This window comes from Ahaetulla prasina, chromosome 3 (genome assembly GCF_028640845.1).
Source record: "Ahaetulla prasina isolate Xishuangbanna chromosome 3, ASM2864084v1, whole genome shotgun sequence".
NCBI lineage: Eukaryota > Metazoa > Chordata > Lepidosauria > Squamata > Colubridae > Ahaetulla > Ahaetulla prasina.
In genome coordinates this window covers 202,783,249-202,804,140 of record NC_080541.1, presented here as the reverse complement: position 1 = coordinate 202,804,140, position 20,892 = coordinate 202,783,249, and the positions used below count along the sequence as shown (strand labels likewise).

At 38.9% G+C, this 20,892-nt stretch overlaps 1 protein-coding gene across 2 annotated transcripts in view; it reads right to left on the bottom strand.

Moving 5' to 3' along the window:
* The window catches only part of NCOA3 (nuclear receptor coactivator 3), a 97,089-nt gene that overhangs the window by 23,577 nt on the left and 52,620 nt on the right, over window positions 1-20,892 (bottom strand). For both annotated transcript variants that reach the window (XM_058177528.1, XM_058177527.1), the window contains exons 3-5: window positions 7,885-7,986; window positions 6,390-6,562; window positions 5,197-5,297 (exon numbers count right to left, since the gene is read on the bottom strand). In XM_058177528.1, coding sequence (XP_058033511.1) covers window positions 5,197-5,297; window positions 6,390-6,562; window positions 7,885-7,976 — 366 coding nt within the window. In that variant the 5' untranslated portion in view covers window positions 7,977-7,986. The remainder of the gene's footprint in view (window positions 1-5,196; window positions 5,298-6,389; window positions 6,563-7,884; window positions 7,987-20,892) is intronic.

The following is a 20,892-nucleotide window of genomic DNA, read 5'->3' as shown; positions in this document are numbered from 1 at the left end:
GAATCCCTCTATGTGAGGTGGGGCCATAGGAATCAGTTGGGCTTGTTGATCGCGTACCTGGCTCCTTGCTGCGTGACCACAGCCCTGCCCGAGCTGTTGGAGGTACTTGCCTCTGTGGCGGTTGAGACCCCCAGACTTATAGTCATGGGGGATTTCAACTTGCCATCGGCTGGCTTGCTATCGACTGCAGCTCGGGAGTTCCAGGCTTCCATGACGGCCTTGGACCTGATTCGGGTAAATGATGGCCCCACGCACATGGGGGGAGGCACACTGGACCTGATTTATATCTCTGGTCAGTGGTTAAATGATCTGGAATTAGATGATTTAGTAACAGAACCGATGTCATGGTCCGATCATTTTCTCCTTCGACTAGACTTCCGAACCGCCATCCACCATCGCAGGGAGACGGAACCTATACGGTGGTTCCGTCCCAGGCGCCTGATGGACCCTGAGAGGTTCCGGACGGAGCTTGGGCCATTCCCTGAGGATCTGGCCCACGGCACGACTGAGGAACTAGTTGCAGCCTGGGAGCGGGCCGCGGCTGGGGCCTTGGACCGTGTCGTGCCTTTGCGACCTCTGACCCGGCGCAGATCTCGTTTGGCCCCTTGGTTCTCCGAGGGGCTGAGGGAGATGAAACGCCGGAGAAGACGTCTAGAGAGCACCTGGAGGTCCAGCCGTTCCGAAGCTGATCGGACACTAGTTAGGTCCTATTCTAGGACCTACCTAGTGGCAATGAGGGAGGCGAGGCGCTCATATGCCTCCACCCTCATTGCGTCGGCAGATAACCGCCCGGCCGCCCTGTTTCGGGTGACCCGCTCCCTCCTTCATCAGGAGGTGCGGGATGACCCGTTGCAGGGACGTGCTGAGGAGTTTAGTGGTTATCTATACGATAAAATCGCTCAGCTCCGGGATGGTCTGGACCGAAATTGGGATGATCCAAGCGAGGGAGAGGAGACACGTCTTGTTGAGTCCATTTGGGATGAGTTTGACCCTGTGGCTCCCGAGGACGTGGACAGGTTGTTGGGGAGACTTCACGCCACTACATGTTTACTGGACCCGTGTCCTTCCTGGCTGGTACTGGCCACTCAGGAGGTGACACGAGGCTGGCTCCAGGAGATTATCAACGCTTCTTTGTTGGAAGGGGTTTTCCCTGCCGCCTTGAAAGAGGCGGTGGTGAGACCCCTCCTCAAGAAGCCCTCCCTGGACCCAGCTATTTTGGGTAATTATCGTCCAGTCTCCAACCTTCGCTTTGTTGCGAAGGTTGTAGAGAGTGCTGTGGCGCGACAGCTACCCCAATACCTGGATGAAGCTGTCTATCTAGACCCGTTCCAGTCCGGCTTCCGACCCGGGTACAGCACGGAGACAGCTTTGGTCGCATTGGTGGATGATCTCTGGAGGGCCAGGGACAGGGGCTATTCCTCTGCCCTGGTCCTATTAGATCTCTCAGCGGCTTTTGATACCATCGACCATGGTATCCTGCTGCGCCGGTTGGGGGGATTGGGAGTGGGAGGCACCGTATATCGGTGGTCCCCCTCCTATCTCTCTGACCGGCCGCAGACGGTGTTGACAGGGGGGCAGAGGTCGACCGCGAGGGACCTCACTTGTGGGGTGCCGCAGGGGTCGATTCTCTCGCCCCTTCTGTTCAACATCTATATGAAGCCGTTGGGTGAGATCATCAGTGGCTTTGGGGTGAGATACCAGCTGTACGCTGATGACACCCAGCTGTACTTCTCCACCCCAGGCCACCCCAATGAAGCTGTTGAAGTGCTGTCCCCGTGTGTGGAAGCCGTACGGGTCTGGATGGGGAGAAACAGGCTCAAGCTTAATCCTCCAAGACGGAGTGGCTGTGGATGCGGCACCCGATTCAGTCAGCTGCAGCCGCGGCTGACTGTTGGAGGCGAGTTATTGGCCCCAAAGGATAGGGCGCGCAACTTAGGTGTCCTCCTGGATGAACGGCTGTCGCTTGAAGATCATTTGACGGCCGTCTCCAGGGGGGCCTTCCACCAGGTTCGCCTGGTTCGGCAGTTGCGCCTTCCTTGATCGGGATGCCTTGTGCACGGTCACTCATGCGCTCGTTACCTCTCGCTTGGATTATTGTAATGCTCTCTACATGGGGCTCCCCTTGAAGTGCACTCGGAGGCTTCAGTTAGTCCAGAATGCAGCTGCGCGGGTGATAGAAGGAGCTCCGCGTAGCTCCCATATAACACCGCTCCTGCGCAGACTGCACTGGCTACCTGTGGCCTTTCGAGTGCACTTTAAGGTGTTGGTTACTACCTTTAAATCGCTCCATGGCTTAGGGCCTGGGTACTTACGGGACCGCCTGCTGTTACCACATGCCTCCCACCGACCCGTACGCTCTCACAGAGAGGGACTTCTCAGGGTGCCGTCCGCCAAGCAATGTCGGCTGGAAGCCCCCAGGGGAAGGTCCTTCTCTGTGGGGGCTCCCACCCTCTGGAATGAACTTCCCCCGGGTTTACGCCAAATACCTGACCTTCGGACATTCCGTCGCGAACTGAAGACACATCTTTTTATTCGCGCGGGGCTGGCTTAAATTGATTTTAACAAATTTTTAAATTCTTAGAAATTAATTTTAAATGGGGTTTTTTAGCTTATTATATATTTTACTTCTCAGGCCAATTTTAAAATAAGTTTTTTAACTGCATTTTAAATTTGTATATTGTACCGTCTGTTTTATTCTTGCCTGTACACCGCCCTGAGTCCTTCGGGAGAAGGGCGGTATAGAAATCAAATAAATAAATAAATAAAATAAATAAATCTCTGGGCCAATCTGATGACATCCATGTCATATAGAAGGCTGTATTATGCAATGTAAAAGAAATAAGCCTAAAATGGCAGAGAACTAATGCATTAAAGAAAAAAATAGATATGTTTTATATCTTGGAAATTAAGAAAAGGAGGAAAGAATATAACTGAGTTGAATGGTCTGATCTTGTGTGAGAATATCTGTAGGAAAATGAATGTGTAAATATAATTATGAATAAAAGAATGAAAAGATAAGTCATGAAGTATCAATAAGTTACCATGGATGCATATGAAAGCCAGAATCCACAGATGATAAAGATTGCATGTTACATCCCAGTGAATGGTGACAATGGATAACTGAAGATGAGACAGGACTAAAAATTGTGTAGCATTCTGAATGTATGTGATATAGGAGATTGGGTCATACAGAAAGAATGAATAAGGAACAAACTGTAAAACATACATAAAGGAACAGAAAGTGTTTTGAGAGGTATGGGATGATGTAGAAAGTCATGGATGGATGGAATTGATGAGGTCTTCATAAAGAGGAAGATGAAAAGTTTAAAGAGCAAAGAGCAATATATAAAGCAATGGTATGGATGTGATGAAAGGAACAATGTCTATAAAAACAAAAAAAAGAATGAAGACGTACAGGTAGTCTGTGACTAACGAATGTAATTGAGCCCAGAACTGTGGTCCTAAGTGGTGCCGGTTGTTACCTGATTTTACGACCTTTTTTGCACAGTGAATCGCCACAGTTAAGTGAACGTGTTGCTCATTAAGCAAATCCATTGTCTGCTATGGGCAGGGTTTTTTGCCAGAAACTGGAAGTAAACACTGGTTTTCAGGAGAAAAAAAAAGTCGCAAATCTTGGTCATGTGAAGCCACAGGAACTGTCAGAATTTTGAATCCAGATCGTAAGTAGCCTTTGGGAGGTCTGTTGTAATTCGAACAGTTGCTAAGCAACCAGTTGTTAAGTTCAGAACCATCTATATCAAAAGTGTCAAACTTGCTGCGTCACACCGTCACATGACGTATCGTGATGCTTTTTCCCCAGAGCTGGGGTGGGCATGGCCTGCACCAGTGTGACACCCCTTTGGGGAGCTGGGGTGGGTGTGCCAGTGTGACACTCCTGATCTATATAATATCTTCTTTTGTGATAAATTAGTTTCAACTATTTCTATTCTTTTTCTGAATCCTATATTTTTCATTTAAATGTATAAAGAGAGGGGAGTAGCTAAAAATGCAAAAACTAAATAAATAAAAAATAAAATATTTCTTTGGCTTAATATGTCTTGCAGGATCCAATCTGGGTTAGTCACTGGGACTGGAAGTTTAGTCATCCGAACTTTCGGACCCACTCTGGAGCCCATCCTCAGGAATTTCTCTCCTACCTGAGTATGTGCTTTGGGTTATATTATGCATAGTATTTATGTAGTGCCTGGTTTTGTGTGACTTTAGTTGTTGATTGGGGTGTTGATGACCAGTTATTAAGTGGCTGGCTGTTATCTTGTGCTGCCAAGTCCTCGAATCCTAAGTAACTGATAAGCTGGTGGTAAATCAGCACTCATGCTGACTGACAAGGGGTCCATTTCCCAGGCTTCAATCATTTCCCTGGCTATTTTTTACCTGCTCACTCAACAATCTTAATACCCGTGAAATTGTATGTATGTTCATTGTCATTGCTATTTCCTACCCTTTTCCTGGGTCCTTGTAACAATGCTCACTCTGAACAGGAACAACATGGTGGATATGTATGCATATATACATGTAAATAATCCTATACTTATTTATTCAGAAGGGTTCCACTAAAATCAATGAAATTATTTCCAAATAAGGGTACTAAGTATTACAATCTAAGTGGGAATAGTATTGATTTTGCTTTTGAAAAATTATTATTAGAAGCAATGTCCAACTCAATCTCTCATTTCCAAACCTGATGTCCTCCAATACATTCCAAAAAGGTGGACCAAAAGTCATGCTAACTCAGAATTACATATATTACATATAATTCCAACATATCATGTAGACATCTCACTAGGAAAAAGGGTACATTACTCATTTTCTAGGAATGGAGAAGGAATCTCACTTTTTACAATTTTGGAACTGTAAAAATATTGAGAGCTGACAGAATCTTCTGAACATGGCTATTTGACAACTACAATATAGTAACAAACATATAACTTTTTGCTGTACTAATGATTCCTCAGAACTGAGCTATAGTAAAAGTATGTCCCAAAGATGCTTTTTCAAGAGGCACATGAACTTTCCGGTTTTTCTTTGAAGACGTTTCGCTTCTCATCTAAGAAGCTTCTTCAGCTCTGACTGGATGGTGGGGTTTCCTCTTGAAAAAGCAACTTTGGGACAACCATGATCTGGATGACTGAGAATCTCCATAGACATATCCTAACAGTATTAACACCATATACTTGCCTGTAAGAGAAGTGGTCCCAGTGAATCTTTATCAATAACACCCTGTCCAGTTGAAGATACATCTGCCTTCTGAACTTCATCATCAGTAGATGCTGTTTTTCCTGAAATTGAAAAGCAAGTCTTGAAAAAGTCAATACTATATAAGTAAGCATGCCACTGCTTACATATATAGTATGTATGCAGTTATACAGATTTAGCTGTTACTATTTATTATTAAAATGCTGAGAATATTGAATGAGAATTTAAATAGCTGAAAAAAACAGTACTGAAACATACACAATATTAATCTTTATTCCATACTAAAGGAGGAAAGCTTCTTTGGTGACATAGAAAAAATAAATTTAGCTTAACCATGACATTTTTTGATAATGAAGTAAAAGATAAAGGAGAGCCTGCCGATTTTATTCTGCTAGTCATTGTCAATTATAATGGACGGTGGTCATCTCCGTTTCAAAGCCATTGTGCCAGCGCTGTACAAAGATATTTCCACAATCATGTGACCAGCATGATGTCACAGAGAGCTGTTACCTTCCCACCGAAGTAGTATCTATTTATCTACTCGCATTTGTATGGTTTCAAACTGCTAGGTTGGCAGGAGTGGGGCAAGGATGGGTGCTCACTCCATCCTGTGGCACTCTGGTCTTGAACCTAGGCTGCCGGCTTTTCAGCCGACAAGCCCAGCATCCTAACTGCTGAGCCACCACACCACCCTTGATAATGAAGACTGAGTAAGTATTTAAATGAGAAGAAACAATCCAGAATTGTGTTATGATAGCTTGAGGAGATAGCCATAGGTCTACCTATTTCTTCTATGACCTCTTTTATGTTCTTTACTTTCTCCCTTCACAACAATAAAATGAATTTGGAAATGATTTAAATGGTTCTATTATACATGCTGGTCCATGTATGATATGCCGTACGCTAAATAAATAAATAAAATGACTTGGATCTAACCAATCTGTTATTTTACTGACTCTAATACAATGTAATAAATGATGATTCTTTTAGTAAAACATTAGTCAATCCTTCAGTTATTTTATTTGTAGTATCCATGTTGTTAATGTTAGCTTAAGCAGCCAAATATTTAACAGAAAATAAAATGTATCTCATGTTTTGAAACTAAAATCAGACTTGTGTCTACATGATTTTTAGATAAAAGGGATATTTTTATATAGATTAAGAATCAGTCTTGCCTTGTTCCTTTATCTGACGTATCTGTCGAACTGTTTCCTTTAAAATTGCACATTTATCTGGTTTGACATTGAAATGATCAATATCACTCAAATTAGCAGATATCAGCTCAGCCAGTTCTTCAATATATTTACTTTCCTGCTCACGTCGCCGCTTCTCTCCACTGCATACAAGACTTAAAGAGAGAGAAAGATACAGAGGTTTTATGGGGTTAAGGCTTCTGGTCTAATAATTTCCTTTTATAAAATATATTAATCAAACTGATAAATTAAAAGTGGTTTTGATTTTATTACCCTAGCCAAAATATACACGAAGTATAAATGTATTAAATAATTTCAATCAGTAAGTCACATTTAACCCTTTGGAAATGACGTGACACCCCCCCCCCACCATGGCCACACTGATATTTCCCAACTGGGTGTCAAAAGTCTAAATGTTACACTGTTTTTGAGGAAAACTGACTTCTGAGTAGGAATTTACAACAATGTTTTTCAAGGTTGAATAAAAAATGAATACAAGAATGCAAATGAAGGGAAAGAGGGAGTGGAGAGGTGAGGTCTGCTACTGGATTTTCTCAATTCTCAGTTTGCTTCAACTCTCCAGTATATAATCCCAACAGATTATCCTTGAAGAATGAAGTCCTTGACAGAAAAATGACTGCTTGGTTCTACTCTACTGAATTAAACATGTACCTGATTTACCCAAAAATACAACCTAGCCTGAAAATTAGCCCCAGCCTGTTTTTACATGGAGGTCTAATATAAGCCCTACCCCAAAAATAAGCCCTAGTGAAGGATGTGGGCATGGCCAGCACAGGAGATGGTGAGCGTGCCGCATAGCACAGGTGAGTTGAGTACCTGTGTAAGTAGCAGGAGGAAGCAGACGCTGGGGGGGGAGGGAGGCAAGCGATCTGGATACACCAGGCGTGCTGCGGGAAAGCTGGCGCTGGAGGGCCAGGGTGGAGGGTGGCCATGGGAGGCTCATCTTCCCATCTCCTGATTTGCCTACAGCCCACACAGCACATTAGGATTGCCTGCCTTCCACTCCATGAGTCGGGATCACCTGCCTTCCGCTCTGTACCTTCTGCTCTGTGTAATCCCAGAGTACGCCAACCAAGGGACTAGCAAGCTGCAGCCAGATACAGTCAGTCCCCATGCATTTTCCACCTCTTCTGTATGCGCTGGGGGGCAGGGTGCCCAGGGCTGATCAGCCTGAAATCATGTTTCCCCGAAAATAAGCCTTAGTCCTTATTTTGGGGGGGGGGCGCAAAATAAGACCGGGTCTTATTTTTGGGGAAACACTATATACTTAATAATCTCTTCCTCCTCCTAATTTTTTTCTTGCAATAGTATGGGTTTACCTCATTTCAACATTTTAAATATGCTATCAATGAACTCTAATTTAAATATTAACTCAATTTTAAATTCTTACATTACCATAACATTATTTGTAAATGTTCTATAGTAACACTATTTTAAAAACTTGGAAATACTTTACCCTGGTCCTGCGATATCACATGGTTTCCTTTTTCTTGAGTCACTGTTCATACTATCCAAGATGTTCTCTCCTAATCCACTCATTCTGATCATGCATCAGCAGCTGAAACCATCAAGGAATACAGTAATTAAGTTTAATTTTTTTCCTAAGAAAAAAGGTAAACATTCGGAAAAACATTCCAGAATGACAGGATTGTGAAGGACTGATGATCATGTACTTTAATGGCTTTCAGTTTATTCATCCACTGATGTTTTAAAACTCAACTTTCAATCCTTTTTCCTTTCTCAACTTTCTGTTTTCCTGAATAATTAGATTACTTGATGCCCCCCAAGTCTAATGATGACTGTAAAAAATGTAAAGAAATTCACCACAGATATCAAAGGATATAGACTCATGGTGGTTTACAATGTCAATCAATAATAAAGCATCCACAATATATCAACATGTAAACTATCCATGCTAAAAATATAAAAAAACAGCTAGAGAAAACTTAGCGGCTGCTTACTCCTCCTGCTTCTGCTCCTCTTCCTCATATAGCAAAAATTCAAGATAACAATCTCCTCTGTTACTTCACAGATATGCTCTGTCTCAGTAAGGGCACCACACTCTGCTACAGATTCAAAACACAGGTGCAATGTACTTTGGGCAGCGACATACCCACACACAGTAATTGAGCATTTTGTATGTACTGCAGCCTTCAAGGGATGCACTTACAAAGTGATAAAGGCATGAGTTACCAGAACAAGATCCTCATTATCCAGGTACTCATCCAACTGTTGCCCTTTCCATTTTTGCCAGTGAAAGTTACCAGAGCTGCAGGTAAATTCAACTGCTACATAATCTATGCTTAAGTGGATAAAGACACTAACATTTGATCCTTTTTTTATAGATTTCATAAGCAGTGGTGGGTTGCCCCCGGTTCGGACTGGTTCTTGCAAACCTGTAGTAAAACTGGGAGTAGGCTCCGCCCACTGACCCTGACATCATCACGAAGCTTCTTGCGCATGTGCAGAAGCAAAATCATCTAACATATGACATACCTGTGTAAGACCACATCACATTAGGAATTAGCCTGAGTCTATCAGTTCAAAACCTGAACTATATATGTGTATGTGTAAAATATACCAAACTTTAAAGATAGGTTGATATGGTACTTTGGTACTTATATTATGGGTTAGATATTAATACTATGGTGAAATAATGGTATTATCTAACTCCTTATATAAGTACCAAAGTATATCACTCTATCTTTAAAGTTGTTTGAAGGAAATTAAAGGTTAACATGTTAATGTTTTGTTAAAATATATCCAAAAAATGTGGAAACTTTTAATCTATGAAGAACTTTGAACATACTGTGCCCGAATTGTGCCAAAAAAGGTGATTGCTTATTCATGGAAGAATGCTTGTATCCCACAGTATAAATGCTGGGTTAATGAAATTTGCCAACATTAGCCTTCGTATGAGCTTCTTATTGACAGGGTCAATACAATTCTAGTCCTATGGTCTAGATGAAAATTTTAAATTCACTGTTTTAAAAAACTGAATCGCAATGCAAAGAAAATTACATAATTTTAGCAATCTGCTATCTATATTTAGATGTAGGGAGGGAGAGGGGGGGGAGAGAGAGAGAGAGAGAGAGAGAGAGAGATTCTGATACGTTAATGTTGTATATGCTAAGCAGGCCTGCATTAGCCCGAAAACCCTTAGAGGCTTATCACATAATGAAAAAAATGAATTCTCATTCACTTTTTAAAAAAGATTGATGTGAATCATAGAGAAATGATTGTCATTTTTGATGAAGAATCAACTTCCTTCGTGTATAAAACCATTGAAAGAAATCAGTGAGATTTTCAAACTTCAGTGTTTTGTGCTGTGATACACATTTCTCTGACTGTTGAACTCTTATATAGGTGTGTAAATCCAGTTTTCAGATAAATAGTATAGACAATGTGAAATTTAATTGGTAAAATGAAGCACAGCAGTTCATTGGGAATATCCCCAACAACATCCCCAATATCCCCAACAACAGGCAACCATTTCTGAATGGAATCCTCCTAGATTTCTGCTATTTGGAAGATAGCACCTGATTTATTTCACTCATATTTCAAATATTTTTGTTGGAAACGTAGATAAAATACACAATACAGAATAACAAGTTGGAAAGGCTCTTAGAAGTCTTCTAGTCCAAAACTCTGCTCAACCTATACCATTCCAGACAAATGTTGTCCAATCTCTTCTTAAAAACCTCCAGTGATGGAACACCCATAGATTAATTGTGGATAATTGTTGCTGGCATTTCTTGCTGATATTTTTCTTTGCAATGTTATATAAAGTTGTTCTAATAAAATTAGGTTTAAAAATAATTACACACAGCCATCAATAATTTTTTTAAGAAAAACAAATTGTGAGTCTCATGCATGCCACTAGATGGCAGATCAACATTAAAGAACTAGACAACTGCCATTTAAAAGGGCAGGTTTTTCAGTAAAAAAAGCAAAATTAAGTATCTTGGTTATACAAAAAACACATGTCAGCCGTATTAGAGCATCAGCTTATGCTTTTTATGTGGAACGTAATGTCTCATATTTATGACTTTTTATAACAAAACTCAAATACTGAAGCAGAAGTTCAGATGGCAGTATTTGTTTCTCACACAACTCCATTTCTAAAGAGGCACATATTTTTATAGCACTACAAACTGCCAGGAAGAGACAGGAAGTACAAAAAAAAAAACAACCAACCCCAAGATAAAGGGAATGAGAAAAGCTCAGGAAATATGAGGACAAAGAAATATATCAAAAACCCACAAGCATTTTATTTTGCTGAATAAACTGCCCCAATATCTTTTTTAAAAAGTCAAATTTGATATAGCATTTGTATAACATAAACATAAAACAATATTAGCAGTATACTAAGCTTCTAAATAAAAAGCTACCATATTTCAGCTTGGACAAGAATAACTTTCTCAGAAGAAAAATGTACAATGAATATATTGCCTTTGAAAATTACATGGTTCAATTGTTAATAACAGAAAATTAGTCCGTCTCCTCTGTATTATACTAAGCTCCTTTCTCTTTCTTTCAAATATAGGTAAAGGATGAGAAAATTTAAATAAAGGTTAGTAACTCTAATTCTACCTGTTCATCATAGTAATTGTTCCAGGCTGATATAAAAAACATCTTACAAGAAACTAGATAGATCACTGTGTAATTGAGAAGAGATACTTTAAAATAAAATTTTAAAAAAGCTTACCCTAACAACAGTGCTGTCCTATCTTACATCATTTCCCATTATTATTTTTGCTTTGCAATGTCATTATGCCATCAATTTGCCTAGGAAGACCGTATGCTGAAAATGTTTAATGACATTAACTTCTTGGTGCTACAAGACACTGTCACTACAATGCCAATTAGCCAAAGTGTTATTAATGCAAAAAAATATTTATTAAAAAATACAATAATGAAGTTGGATCACAGAAATAAGGATGTGGGTCCTTCATTTTTTTCTGCATGTATTTGGAGTTATCTACCTGTGTTTCCCCAAAATAAGACTGGGTCTTATTTCCAAAAAAAGCACTAAGGCTTATTTTCGGGGATGTTTTATTTTTTCACATGTATGGAAAGCCTACTTCTTCTGCTTGCTCATGGCAGAGCAGGAAACAGGGTGGCACGCTAGTGCCGAGGCAGGGGGGGTGGAGCTGCCCCACATGCCCTGCTTTTGTCAGGGACCCTGCAGCCAGGCTACCCACGCCCCGACACCTGCCTCGCCTTGCAATCACAGCCCCAACACACTGCTCCATTGCAGCCGTAAGCAAACAGAAGTGGACTGGCGGTCACATGGGCTCCTGTTGCACATGGGCGGTTGTCGTATAGGGCTGCTGCCATAAGGCAGGTGTCAAAGCATGGATGGTCTGACTGCAGGGGCCCTGAGGTAAGCTGGTGCAAGGCACATGGGGGAGCTCCACCGCCTTGTGGGTGCAGCGCCACAAGCAAGCAGACGGAATGGGCTAGGTGGTGGTGCAGGCTCTTAAGTAGTGCTTATTTTGGGGTTAGGCTTATATTAGGTGCACATATAAACACATGCTAGGGCTTGTTTTCAGGATAGGTCTTATCTTAGGGGAAACAGGGTATATTACTAAAACTCTCATTGTCACGCCCTTTAACTGGGCAAAACAGTGCATCATATGACAAGCATTTTTAATGCAAATATCTCAAATTGGCTAACATACAGAACATTCCAAAGGGAATAAAATTTGGATAGGTTTTCGCTGCTTTAGTGCTACTGGCTGCTGCTGGACTGATCTTCATTTTCAACATTCTGTGACAGTTTCCCAGCCAGTCTTGCAATCCTTCATTCCCTCCCCCCCCAACAGCAGCCATTTATCTAAGGGAAGGGAAGGGGAAGGGAAGCTTTATGCTGCTCCCTGCCAATTTTCCACAACGAATGGGAAAGCTTTTTTTGCTTTCCCATTTCCATGAAATACTAAAACAAACTATGCAAACTTTATTTTTAAAAATCTGGATAACCTGTCCTTCATTGGATTATTCTTAATTTTTTTACCTAAATAGAGAAACAAAGAATTAATCCAAATTCACTTAACAACCGTATTGCTAATTTAACAACTGCAGTAATTCACTTAACAACTATGCCAAGAAAAGACTAAAATGGGGCAAAATTCACTTAACAACTGTCTCATTTAGCAACAGAAATTTTGGGCTCAGTTGTGATTTTAAGTCAAGAACTACTTATATGTATCAAACTCTGCTAGGAGTACAATAAGTTTGATTAAGCGTTCTTTAAAGTTTGTAATAGAATAAGAAAGTACTTTTAATACATACATGATATGCACTGAATACTTAAAACAGCTAGTCCTCAACTATCTGCAACTATCTGCAACGTGTGAAAGATGGTCATAAGTCACCTTTTTCAGTGCCACTGTATCTTTGAAAAGTCACTAATCAGTATGTTGTAAGTTGAGGACTACCTCTATAAGAGAAAATCTAATTTATTATTATTATTTATTAACTAATATGGACGACAGCTTTCAATAAAAGGTACTTTGAAAAATGCATTTTTCTAACAGCAGTCTTCACTGGTGATATTCCAAACACAAATCAGTTTGGTGTCAGTCCTTATTTATTTATTTAATTAATTAAACTTTTATACCGCCCTTCTCCCGAAGGACTCAGGGCGGTGTACAGCCTGCATTAAAACAATTTATGATTTAAGGGTTGGCACTTAGCTCTTGTTTCTGGAATGGCTTCTAGAAGAAGCACAAGACTGGGGCAATATGTCTAGTTCTTCTTGCTCCTTGTGATACTATGGACTTATTTGTAGTATATCACTGTCTCACTCAAATGGTACACAGTGACTGCACCCTGTTGACAGACTTCTAGTTCTCAATTTAAACTTTAAAGTAATCTTTAGAGCAGTGCTGAAGATATTGCTTCAGTATTTACATATAACCTTAATATTTAAACCCCAATCAAAGGCAGCATAGAATAAAATAGACTAGAATGCAGAATAAAAAAAGGCCAGGGCAAAAAGGTAGTTCTTAATTTCTATGATTATTTAAAGATGATGCATTTGGAATAAATTGCTGAAATTTTCAGACAGTACTAGGATCAAATTTTGCTAGACGAAAAAACCTAAAAATTGTTGAGTTGATCTTGCTATAAAAGAAAGTTCCTTAATTCTCAAAGGTAAAGTTTAACAGCTGGCAAACTCTTTCTCCTAAACGGAAAGTTCAACGGTTCAAAATATAATAATAACCGTCTTGTGGCATTTCAAATATGGACTAGTTTATTTTTTATGTTGTGTGTTTTTTTTAAAAAAATACTTCATTGGATGTATTAGGTTAATGAGATAATCAGAAAACACGTGCTTCAGTACAAAAATAAATAAATAAAACTCAGTGGAATGGAATTATAGGAAATCTGTCACCACAGCAGATGTGCAATATATTATTTTGCAAATAGGAAACCTAGGAAGACTGTCCCTTTGAAGAAAAAAAATCCTAATTCAAATTTCAGTTCAACTACGAACTTTCAAAACTGTCTTAACACCATTCACTGCCTCTCAGGTCCAAGTCTACTTCAAAATCTAGAATGAATATTGAAATCTAGAACTTCAAAATACTCCAACCCATAAAGATTATAATGAGAGACTCCAGTAGCACATTCCTTCCTCCTCAGATGAGCTGGGCTAAAAACAGACCCAGCCAGTTTGCCTAGAAAAGGCTCGCAGGGAGGCGGAGCCCACATTGATCCAAAAATGAAGCTGCAACCATCCACATAGCAACTGTGCTGCTTGAACAGAGCAAGGAAGTGTTTCTACACAAAGAGGTATTAGGGCTTAACTTCCCGGTTTTATTTTGTTACAGTAATTTCTTTGCCATTCATTGCAATACATACCAAGAGATGACAATGATGATGATACCTGATGATGATGATGATGACAAAACAAAACAAAACAACAAAGTCTTAAGACCAGGTTAAAAATAGAGAATAGATACTTCCTCCACCCCAAGGCATTAATAGGGATGCTATGGATAAGGATCATAGGGAACATAATGGAGCTGGGAGAAGATATTCTTTCTGCCCTGATATACATGAAGAATATTTATGACTTCTAGAGAGATTAATCTGTACTTTGTTTTTTATCCATCACCACTGTATTATCATTGCCATAATATTTTATTGATAAATTTCCATATTTTCCAATATGGCTCCGATGAAAACATTCTACAATTTTTTGCACTGTAAATTTTTGTCCATACCAACTGGCCTGCACAGTGCTTTGGCACTGCTCCCATGTTTACATCCGTGATGGGCAGCTGATTTTACCAAACTTAAGTAGACAAGAAATGGAAGAAGAAATTGCACAGGATGTGTGTGCTGGGTGTTCCCATTGACTCTCCTTTTGTTGGAGGCTTCATCTTAAATTTACTAGGACTGTGCCAGCTTACCATTTCCAAAAATTATCTAAATATCTTGGTAAATTTTATTCCTAGGAGAGCTATCACCCAAATTATTTTAGCAGATCACAGCAGCTAAATTGACACATGGAATCCAGGACTAATATGAAAAATTCTGAATACTCAAAAAGTGACTATTACATTACAAAATAAGAACATTAGAAAACCAGACCAGGGTTGGTATGATGTTTTAAAATATTCATTGATTTGTCTTACTATAAATTAATATTGGCTAGTGTCTTGCTCAAATTATACTCTGCTTGATCATTTGCAATGTAACATTTACAGTTGCTACCAGAAGGATCCCGACTTGTAGGATCTCCATCAGAGCTTGTGATAAAACAGATTGGACTCTGTTTTCCTGTAATGAGCTATAATTTTCACATTCATGACTTTCCTTTTAATAGCAATAGCACTTAGACTTATATACTACTTCACAGTGCTTTACAGCTCTCTCTAAGCAGTTTACAGACTCAGCATATCGCCCCCAACATTTTACCGAACTCATTTTACCAACCTCAGAAGGATGGAAGGCTGAGTGAACCTTGAGCCAGTGGGACCTGAACTGCTACACTGCTGGCAGCCAGTGATCAGAAGTAGCCTGCAGTGAGCAGAAGTAGCCTGCAGTACTGCATTCTAACCACTGCGCCACCATAGCTCTGCGCCACTACAGCTTTAAAATCTAATAAAATCTAATACCAATCATATAACTGGCTAGTGGCCCTTGGGCCATTTAGGTTCTCTTGACCCAATCCATCTCACAGAGTTGTTGTTGTGGGGAAAAAGGAGGAGGAAAAGTGTATCAGATATGTTCATCCTCTTGAATTATTTATAAAATATAATGGCAAGAGTGATTGATAAAATAAATAAATGATACAGCGACTCTTAAAAGTTAGTGCTGCTTTTTCATTGGCGTTCTTAGCCAATGAATGAACTGTAAAGAACAACATATGTATTATATCCTCTCAACTGAGACGTACTGTAGTTACTGCTTTCCTCAATATCAAATTATTTATATTGCTGAGTTTGGGCAATAGGAACAAAAGCAGAAATTCATAGTATTTCTAATGTAGATATTTTAGGAATAATTAAAACATTTTCCTCAAAGTTTTGTCAGTTTATAAACACTAAAAAGCAGGCCAGTGTCTGAAACATGATAGTGATAGTTAGGACAGCCATACAAGGTAAATGTTATTTATTGTGCCTATTTGTGGTATGGGTGTGTTTGTTACTCAGCCTCTTGATATGCTAGACTGGAATAGGAGATTCAAGATGCAGTCCAATATACTGCAGATAAAAATTACAAAGGCTAGAGCTGCTTCTGATGAATAGAAGGCTGTTTTCCTTTCTCTTACCTCCTGTTATGTGGTGGTCTTCTTCATGTTAAGGTGATCTGATAAATAGCTGCTTAAGAATTAGTATTTCTTGTGTAAGGAACACTATTGTCAAGATGTGGAAGGGTTAGAAGTTACTAAAGAGCATCACTTGGGGTAAGGACTGGAATGCAAATTTGATCAAGTAGCATTTCTTAATTGAAGAACGGAAGAGAAAATCATTATTCAACTTATATCAAGCTTCTCTCCCAAAATTGCATTCCAAACCATTACAAGGCAGACATGAGACGGAGGCTAAAGCTGAAATTGAAGTTTGAAGCAGTGATAAGCTCAGCCATGGATGTGGGGGGGAGGGGATTCCAGTCAACCCCCTACTGGACCCATTAATCATTGCCCTACATATACATGAAGGTATCTGCATGAAAGGAACAGCTTAGAAACAAAGCCTCTGCTTTATATGTAGACTTTTTCAGGTTTAAATCCTAACTTTAGAGAAAAAATAGGAAAGACTTGCTTCAGCAACGGGTTGGTCTAGGTGTCTTTCAAGGTCCCTTCCAATTCTGTTATTCTGTTCTTTTCTGACTGCCAAATGAAACTCTAGTCTAGTGGGTGCTCCCATTTTAGCATAGAAAATACTGAGCTAAATAAAGAGTAGCCTGATCAGTACAAGGCAGCTATATTTTTTTTTACATATTATAGTTGTTTTTAAACATATAAAAAAGGTATTGTTAAAAAAAATCAATAGTGCATTTACAAGAAAACTGGACAGATATGCAATAGCCATTGATGTTAAGCACACATATCCTATCCTATCATGAAGCTCCCCACCAAAATCTTCCAAATTTTCATGAATATGCCTCACGATACAGGGTAAAACATGCCAAGCTTGTAGGTTTTCAATAGGAGATCAACTGAGGCAGAAAGTAAAATAAGAAATACCTATGAGAGGAACAGCATGGCTTTTCATAAGTTCAAGATGATCCCATTAGATCTTGCTTAACTTTTTTTTAAAAAATCCATCTTAAAAGATCATTTTCTAACGTAAATTTGGGCTTTATTAATGGAATTAATGGGATATTTCAAAAATAAGAAAACATGCAAAATTAATTTTTATAATCCATTGCTCAGTATAAGGTAACTTTTGTATCAGCTACTCTATAACAACACTGAATAAGTCTATTGTTAAAACAAGATAGGCAGAAATTCAAAGACACGGACAAGTTCTTTTTCTACACCACCTATAAGGTTTCACATGCATGTTTTATTTGTTTTATGACACAACTTGTACAGGGTATATTATTAAATCCTATAGTTAAGGTGGACTATTAATATGTTACAGAAAGTTACAGTTGCAGTTTCTAATAATATCTTATTCTAAACCACTGAATCACAGAAACATAGTCAGAAATGACCTAAAAGGTTATCAAGTTCAACCTCTTTTTTTTTTTTTTTTTGTTTACATTTATACCCCGCCCTTCTCCGAAGACTCAGGGCGGCTTACAGTGTATAAGGCAATAGTCTCATTCTATTTGTATATTTTTACAAAGTCAACTTATTGCCCCCCCAACAATCTGGGTCCTCATTTTACCTACCTTATAAAGGATGGAAGGCTGAGTCAACCTTGGGCCGGGCTTGAACCTGCAGTAATTGCAGGCTACTGTGTTCTTAATAACAGGCTTTTACCAGCGTGAGCTAAACCGGCCCTTTTGAAAACATCCAGTGAAGGGGAAGAACCACTCCAGAGTTTCCCCTGACAGATAACACTTACTCAAGATCTTCCTAATGTTTATTTTGTATCTACACCCTTGAAGTTTAATCCCATTAGCTCTGGAGCAAGTGAGAATAAGTATGAACCTTCTAGAATGTAAGAGCTTGAACACAGCGGATCATATCCCCTTTCCAGTTTCTTGTAATATAACATAACTAGGTCTTTTAGCCTTTCCTCACAGGATTTAGTGACCAGTCATTTTACCATCTTGGTAGCCCTATTTCAGATTTACTGTAGGTCAATCACTAGAAGCACTGCATAAAACAGACTGTTCTAAAAAAATTAATACATAACTTTTTGGAAATACTTAAAAATATGCAAATATATAAAAGGGTACACTATTGTTTTATTCAAAATACAGGTTTTCAAAACTGATGTTTCTTTTAAGACAACTTAAAGGTAATTTATCAGTAGCCCAATGAAAAGCTGCGTACAAGTTTAAATTACTCTGTTAACACCAATGACATTTTTATATTCAGATGAACGTTATTCTTGAGAAGAGTGTTTGGAAATAGATGGATGAGGTGAAGATCTGCCAAACCTCGGTATATCAAATAAGCATGGTTGCTCTCTCAAGCAAGGCAGAGCCTAATTTGAAAAAGGTATTTCCTCCAACTGAAAGCAGTGTCAAAACCTTTTTCAGCCTTGTTTAGGAAGTGAGATTCCCTTTGCTCTATGGCAGGGAAATCAAACTGGTGGCCCGCAGGCCAGATGCGTCGTGTGCAGGCCACACCCAGTCCAGCTCCATGAATAGGAAAAACTTTGTGAAATGACATGTGATGGCAACGTGACATGGCGAGTTTGGCATCCGTGCTCTATGGTATAAAAATGAACTCTGTCTAATAGGTCAGCAAAAAAGAAATGTAAAACTATCAGGATTGGCAACAAAGACAGGTATTTTTTTCCTTTTTCACATTTTTATTATAACAGACACAGCAACATTAGAAGTTATTAATGCTTACAACATATTTTCATATATTACATGAAGTGAATGTTAGAACATTCACCTTTTAGTCTACCAGCTAAGAAAATAATTTTTGTTAAAAGAAATTAGTTAATCTTACCAAAGTACACAACTCTTATATTATTCAGAACAGTTTGGCAGTGTTTGCTGAAGTAACTATCCCTTTAATGTTGAAGACAGGACACATCATTCTAACAGTTTCAGTAACTAAGAACAGTTGTGTTCCTGTTCAAAATAGGACATATAATCAGCTAAGCATACACAATCTGGGTCATAAAACAAAGCCAGGCTCTTATCTTGTCAAAATATGTGGTTTTGTTCTGCATTTCTACTATCTCTGTTGTATAAAAATATATCTTAGTGAATTTTTTGAGGATATATCTAGCATTATTAAAGCACTATTTTCATGATCTCCTTTGTCATCTTACAGTTTTCATAAGTGAGTCTGAGTGCATTCTGACTGCTTACTCTCTAAACATTAAGACAGGTCTTGATTCTAACCTGATATTACAATTTGGCTGAAGATTTATTTTAAAAGCTTTTCATGTTCAAGAAATTTAAGGACCTCAAATTGAATGACCAAGGAGAAGTTATAATCATACTGAACCAGACCTACAGTCAATTAAACAATCTCCATACTCTGAATCTAGGAATTCTGTAAGTGTTGCTTATTTACAAACTTTTACAGATAATAAAAAAAATTCATCTACTTATTACTTGTAATAAAATAATAAACATTACTACAGGATTTCTGAGGAGCTATGGATGGAAAAGGGTTTATGGAAGGTTCTGGAGGTTTAAATGATACAACTGCATTTATTTGTAAGCATTTTCAGTATTGTATCTCTGGATCAAGATAAGATATTTTGTCATGTTAGACAAGGTAAACTTATGCTGCCCCTCATTTATCACTGACTAAACCATACAATAAAAACAATGCATATCAGATAGATTTTAAATCGTATCTTTCATCTCTTCTGCTTTCTTTTGGTTATCTTCCACATGTACTTTTTAAATCTTATGATTAATCAATCAAATTAATCATCTCGATTAGTTACATAGCTATAACTTCACTGCACTAACATTTCTTAGTTCTGTATTCAAAATCAATCATTTATTGTTTTTCATACCACTATTATAAAACATATAAATTGGGCACTTAAAAATGTATCCCCATTTCACTGCATAGGAATCATATACTAACATTAGCACCAGTGGTGTTATTCAAAAATTTTTTACTATCAGTTCTGTGGCATGGCTTATTTTGTGGGTATGGCTTGATGGTCATGTGACAGTGGGTGTGGCTTAGTGATCATGTGAGTGTGTGGGTGTGGCTTGGTGGTCATGTGATGGTGGACGTGGCTTGGTGGTTATGCTCTCTAAAGGGCAGTCTTTGCTAGAGAATCCTAGTGAATCCGGGTCTTGAATCAATGCTATCATGCTTTGATTGTATGGACAACTGATGACCCTGGTTAAATTCTTAAAGGACAGGTAGTCTTCGATTTACAACCAAAATTGAGGCCAAAATTTATGTTGCTAAGTGAGACAGTTATTAAGTGAGTTTTGCCCCATTTCTTGTCATTGTTGTTAAGTAAACGGTTGCAGTTGTTAAGTCAGTAACACAGCTGTTAAGTGAATCTGGTTTCCCCATTCACTTTGCTTATCAGAAGGTTGTAAAAAGTGTTCACACCACCCTTGGTCACTGCAATGATCATAAATAAGAATCAGTTGCCAAACGGTTGAACTCTGATCACGTGACTCTGGGGATACTGCAAAGGTTGTAGGTGCGGAAAAACAGCCAAAAGTCCCTTTTTCCAGCAATGCTGTAATTTTGGTCACTTAAACTAATTGTTGTAAGTGGAGGACTACCTATCCTACCACAAAGAGCCGGATTTGTGATGTCACTGCTCATTCATTCTATTTAAAAAAAGAATCATTCAAAAAGTAAAATCGTATTTTTTAAAAA